Genomic DNA, 6,743 nt, shown 5'->3' on the forward strand with positions numbered 1-6,743 from the left:
AGTGGATTTGGGGGTTTTGACTTTTGTAACTTGGAAAAAATAGAGTAGAAAGAGCAGGTTAAATAGAGAAGGAAACCTTGAAGGGTGGAAGAAGTAGATTGTCACCATTTAAGAATTTATGAGCTTTCAAGGGTGAAAATGGTGCTGATGGCTAAAAGACAAAGGAGCTGAAAACGTGGAGAGAGAAGAAAAGGTGTGCGGTCCTTTTTTTTTTTTTGGAAAAAAATAAATTGATTTGAAAATTTTATAAACAGTAAATTATGATATGGATGGTATTTATCTAGGTGGATCTGATGTGTCCTCCATATCATGGAGAGTGAACAACACACATGGTCGGAGGTGTTTAAAATATTAGTTTTGATGGAGTTCAAGTGTCTGAATAAAACTTTATGGAATTTAGATACCGGGATATCAAACCAGAACAAGTACAGGTGTTTCCTAGGCTATTCTGCCAATATATATTCTATGAGTTCATTTCTGTCAACTAATTCTTGTCTTCTATGATTAATCGTTATGATAAACGTGGGCTATTTCCCTTTTTTTATGTTTGAAATTCTAAAACAAGTCAATGTTTTGACAGATTAAATACCAAAAACGAAAAATAAAGAATGGAATCGGAAAAAAACTAGTAATACTCACTTATATAGGAGTATGCATTTTATCACTAATTATGGTTAATTAATATATCCATTACATCAATTTTCACCGTCAAAATTAATATGCTTTGGCGTAAGCATCGGGTACCGATCCATTCCGGATCGACCGAATTGATACGAAAGTTGTAACATGAGAAAACCACTGAAAACACGACTTATTTAGAGTAATAACCTAAAAAAGAAGAAAGGGATCTGGCAACAACTAAAGAAACAGAAAAAAAATGTTCTAAATACTCGATTTATTTTGTGGTACTATTTATTTGGTTTTTATTTTCCAAATTAAAAAAGAAAAAGAAAAAAAAAAGATTAGAGGCATTGAAGTAGACAGTGATCCGTGTATTGCTCCTGTAAGTTCCCTAGCAGTGGTTAGCTTAAACTCGGGAGAAAGGCATTAAAATTGCCTCAAATCCTAAGGGAATTTTTGTCAGCCATTAAAATAGAGAAAATATTGGCAATCTTTCTCTATTTATAACTCTACTAGAAAGGAGACTAGAAAAAGAATAGCAAAACCAAATCAATTTCAAAAAACAAACTCAAAAAATTCAATTAGAGAGATATGGCAAGCATGACGTCTGCTCTTAGTAGAGTTTTTGTTAGTGGAGCATTCAGACCTTTCCAGGTGCCTTTTTTTTTTTTTTTTATAACTTGAATTTTCTGATCTATCTATTGGAGGTAAATCCATATTAAAGTTTTTGAGAAGGTTGGAGTTCATTACAATCCTTCTCGTGATCATTGTTATTTAGTGCCATACGCGAGATTTTGTGCGAGCAATATCGACTTATTATTAAATTATAACTTGGTCTGAGTGTAAGGTTGCGAGGTTCTAAAGCTTGTGTTCCAAATAAATGTTTATATATATATATATAGACGAAGTGATATCGATCCGATGACAGTTTTGTACAAAGGTGTTTCTGCCACGTTATTTGCTGCTTTCACGATTCGAATCTGTTACCTATAGCTCACACGAAAATAATTTTATCGGCTCTATCACGTTGTTATTAATAATCATGTCGCCATTAATAAAGTACTTTTTTTAAGCATTAATTAATGTGTAACACATGAAATTGTGCAGCGGACAGCAAATCGTCACCTAGCCACGGCATTTAAAGATGAGGCTCAAAACTCAGTACGAAAAGGTGCAGATGCAATGAAGCAAGGGGCTGATGCCGCCAAGAGAGCCAGTCAAGAAGTTAAAAACGAGACTGCTTCTGTTGCTGACGAGGTAATATAAATTTACTCGCACCCGATGTTTACCTATAATGTCTATATACAATATATCATTTCATCCAGAGGCGGACCTATATATTATGTTGAGAGGTTATCGGACCTCATAAACTTCGGTAGAAATCTTATATATGCATGTGTATATTTTGAAAATGGTTAATTTAAATTACTTGACACCCTTAGCTTAGTAAAACCTCTAGGGGACACTGATTGAACAGAATAGTGTACCTCCGTCATGTAAAATTCTTGGATCCGCCTCTGATTCTATCTATGTTTCTTGTGATGAACATATAATTTTTGTAACATATATTTCTCTATAAATGATTTATGTATAGCAGTTTAAAGAAATTTTACACGAATATTTAGAAATTTCATGTCCTCTGAGATCTAGTGCTTTGTCGATGTTCTAGAGCAGTGAATTAGTCCTTTCGATCCACAATAAGTGACCAATTTGCTTAATTATTTTTGTCCAAAATAAGTATCTATTTATATAACTAAGAAATAATTCAATTTATTTTTCCAAAATTACCCTCATGTACATATCCCTAAAAAGTTTTTTACTCCTCGCATTAACTATGCTGCAACATTTAATTAAAGACAGTTTAATTATACTAACTATTATTGTCTAGAATTTAGTATTTCCTTAATGGGTGTGCCCAAAGTAAATTGGTCACTTATTGTGGACCGGAGAGAATAATATCTTCCTTTTGTCTTTATTTTATCCAAAGAATGGTGCATTGAAACTGACTTTTCTATCAAATTAAAGACCCTTTTGTCTGAACGTGCTATCTAAACCTCTCAAAGCAGCGTAGCATTAGCCATAATTAACCAATTAGCTTAATCTTGAAAAAAAATAGTAATAACTTGCCGAAAAACTGAATCAGTCAAACCTTTCTATAATAGTCTCTTCGATATTTTTTAGTTCCTATATATTATGAAGTATTGTTATAGAGAATAAATATTATAATATAACACAAGACAATAGTTCCAAAAAAAAGTATGTCGTTATAATAAAATGCTGTTATAAATAATGGCAATTAAAGAGAGGTTTTGACTCACCTACATGTTATACTATGGACCCGTTTATCAATTAAAAAATGTCCTTTTTTCCGAATTTGTTTTTAAAAAATGTATTAATTGTCATGAATTTTGCAAGTTTTTGAAAATGAATTCTTCAAAAATCAAAATCTTCAAAAAAAAATTCTCCCACTCACAAAACTGTAATAGTTTTTCAAGCAAAATACATGCCCAAACAATTTCAAATTTTAAATATCATGTTTCAACTTAACTCCAAATACTATTTTTTTGTCAATAAATTATAATAATTTTTATGTCCAAACGCCTACCACAAGTGCTATTACTCAGTATTGTTTATTTCAAGTTATCAATTAATACTTATTTTCCATGTGTATGAAAGGCAATGCGGAAGACGAAAGCAATGGGAGATAAAGTAGCAGACACAGCACAAGACGTGGCTGGAAAAGCAAAGCAAACAGCTCAACAAACATGGGATTCAGTTAAGGAAACTACACAAAAAATGAAAGATACAGTAAAGGGAAAAGCTGAAGAATCCACAGAGGCTATAAAGGAAAATGTTAATCAGAGCATGAACACCAAGAACTGAGTTAAACTTTAACATCTCAATAGATAGAGACATTATCTCTTCCTAATATTTTCTTCCTTTTTCTGATGTTTGAAAAAAATTTAAGATTTTTTTTCCTTTAATTTTAATTAGCTGAAACCGCAGACAGAAAAGTTTGCGAGTTTGTATTTCTGTAGTTGGAGATATATGACTCCTTTATGTTGTTTCCTTGAGTATACGGTAAATGTAGATTGATTGAAATTATATTTGTTCTGTACTGAAAACAGATCTTTTGCTATCCAAAAGAAATTAGAGGTGCGTGCATGGCTGCCACGTGGCAAGAAAAAATTCTGCATGAGTGTCGAAGACGTTCAATGCCCAATGAATTTCATATTCTCCTTTAAATCAAGAAGAAATAGCTACATTTTTATTTTATTTTTTCTCCCGATATGCGTATATTGAACCCTGACTAAAAATTTAAATTTGCGCCAAAAATTTCACTATAATAAAACATCGCTGATAAATCCTATATTTGATATTCAGGACTTTGAAAATAAAATTTAGCTATGCTCCAAGCTTATTAAATAGCTAAGGGCCCGTTTGGCTTAGCTGATTTTGAGTAGCTGATAAGCATTAGGTGCTAAAAAGCAATTTTAAGTGTTGAAGCTGATTTAAAAAATAAGCAGTTACGTGTTTGGATAAAAGTGCTGAAATTAATACTATGCAGCTAAAGAACTAGGTATACGAAGAGTTTTGTTTTAAAAAGAAGTATTTTAGGGATAGAATAGTAAATATTTTGGTCAAACTTAAAGTGCTTATAAGCTGAAATTTGATAAGTTGGGGGAGACCAACTTATAATGGCTTTTGGCTTATTTTTGGCTTATAAGCACTTAATTTATAAGCACTTTTAATTTTACCAAACGCATAGATGAACCAAAAAGTACTTATAAGCCAGTTTGACCAAACACCCTCTAAACAAATTAAGTCGATGGACTTAAAGCCAACCAACGAATGAATAGCTATTTTCCTCGCTGCATGGGACAAGAATTTTCTTCCCAACTAAAATAGATGGAGCTTCTCCGCTATAAGTTCAATTAAATTCAATATTTTTTATATAAAATAAATAAATATGTAAATAAAGAGGTGACAATAATATAGAACATAGTATTTTAAAAGAGCAATAAGTTTAATGTTAAAAATTAAAAAGTTAAATTCATCAAATTAAAATTCTAAATTCCTTCAATTTTCCAATCTCAATCCTCTCGTGTCATGGCCTTTACTACCAGTCCTCCTCCTTATTTTCCTAGCGTCGATAAGAATATTCCATTTTTCCAATTTTCCAGCTTTAAATATAATAAAGAGCTTGTCTTGATGTTTTACACCAACAACAGCAATAACAATATATTTCGTAATCCCATAAGTAAGATTTAGAAGGAATAGTGAGTATGTAGTGGTATCCTATCTTATTCAAATAAAAAGATTATTTCCGATAAATTTTTGGGTCAAAGCAAGTATGTATAGAGATAATTTTATCCATGGTCATTGAACTTTTGTGTTTGTTACCCAAAAATTACTTTTTTTTTGTTACGTAAAAATCATTCAACTTTGTGTTCATTACACAAAAGTCACTTTTCTTTCTTTTGTTACACAAAAATCATTTTATTTTGCTCTAGCTATCACAAAAGTCACATTTTACTTGAAAAGTCTATTCTGCCCTTGATATTATATAAACATTCATATTTATGTAATACCTTCTATAGTATATATATACTATACAATATAATTTTAACTATGTATTTATTTATTATTTTTATAATATATTCGTATATTTAATTTTTTTTCTTAACTTTAATTTTCACGATATATTAGTAGCGTTAAAAAATAATTTTTTTCAGCAATTCTTTTTTTTGAATTTAATTGACCGACCGAAGTTGGTCGGTAATTTCTGACCAACTTTGGTCGGTATGCCCTTCCAACCTTCAAAATACCGACCACACGTTAATGGTCGCATTTTGGACGGTTATTGGCCATCACCGACCAACTTTGGTCGATTTTTTTGGACGGTTTTTCCCGAATTTCTAGTAGTGTAATTTTCTAAATAACCAATTGCCCAGGTAAATCCCCAAGAAAATATCCCCAACTAAATTTGCATGTAGTACCTAGGGATTTTCCTTCAGATTAACATATGATTTGTTCCTCATTTTCTTTGTTTGTTTACCTGCGAATTTTCTCACGAAAATGTACTTGCCGATTTATTTCTCTTCTAATATATATTAAAGTTACTGACAAATTTAATAATGTTACTAATATATTTTGAAAATTAACGTTAAGAAAAAATTAAATATACGAATATATTATAAAAGAACTTGATGTTGCAATCTCTTCCTTGCCTCTTGCCTCTCTTTTTCTTGCACTAAACTATGAAAACCTCGATACATAATCCTTGGGCGAGCTTGACTTTATATAGGTTAAGTGAAATTTCCTCCAGACTTCCAATTTTACCCCTGACAAGTCTTTTCCGGAACTGGGACTAGCACGAACGCGCTACTGCTCGCGCTAGAGGTCGCGCTAGTTGACTGACATTCTGCCTCCCGCATCTGGACTAGCGCGATCGCGCTACTGCTCGCGCTAGAGGTCGCGCTATTCCGGGCCTTTATTTCCTCGATTTTTTTGTCTAGTCTTCGCGCACACTCAGCCCCAAGGGGTATTTCTTGCTCCAAAGTAGCTCCAATCTCAACTTTAAGGCATTACATAGGCTTCTCGTCCTGCAATGTGTAAAATTCACAATTAGAGCCCATTTTTCATCATTTTAACCATATTATGACGTTGGAACATAATCAAGCGGGAGCATAAACAATCGCCAAATTACCTAGATCTAGCCTATTATCAACACCCCACACTTAATTCATTGCTCGTCCTCGAGCAATCAAACTATACTCTCTAGAGGTTCCACTCAACAATTTCCCCTAACGCCTTACACCCAGAACAATTTACATATGCTACGCCTAGTAGTAAACAATCCCAGCCTCAAAAGTCGACTCTCAAGTGCCAAGCAAAATTTACACTTCCTCAAAGTACTCTACACAGAGTCAAGACTTGTTTTTCCTTCACGAATCACATGCCCTCACAATCACAGCAAAGAGAGTAAAATCAATTCATACATTCGAATCTCATGNACCTTCATAGATTGAGTTTGTTTCGTTTGGAATTATTTGATATTTTTGAGTGGCTTTTGGCTAGTTTCAAGTTGTTCTGAGGTCGATATGTGCTGGATTGCATTT

General features: G+C 32.6%; 1 protein-coding gene across 1 annotated transcript; it reads left to right on the forward strand.

Moving 5' to 3' along the window:
- Nucleotides 1–1,152: 1,152 nt before the first annotated feature.
- On the forward strand, nucleotides 1,153–3,780 carry LOC109220090 (uncharacterized protein At4g13230-like). The gene is made up of 3 exons (XM_019384551.1): nucleotides 1,153–1,275; nucleotides 1,729–1,878; nucleotides 3,298–3,780. The coding sequence occupies exons 1-3, from the start codon at nucleotides 1,213–1,215 to the stop codon at nucleotides 3,502–3,504; spliced, it is 420 nt and encodes a 139-aa protein (XP_019240096.1). The 5' UTR covers nucleotides 1,153–1,212; the 3' UTR covers nucleotides 3,505–3,780.
- The last annotated feature ends 2,963 nt before the right edge of the window (nucleotides 3,781–6,743 follow it).

This window comes from Nicotiana attenuata, unplaced genomic scaffold (genome assembly GCF_001879085.1).
Source record: "Nicotiana attenuata strain UT unplaced genomic scaffold, NIATTr2, whole genome shotgun sequence".
Taxonomy (NCBI): Eukaryota; Viridiplantae; Streptophyta; class Magnoliopsida; order Solanales; family Solanaceae; genus Nicotiana; species Nicotiana attenuata.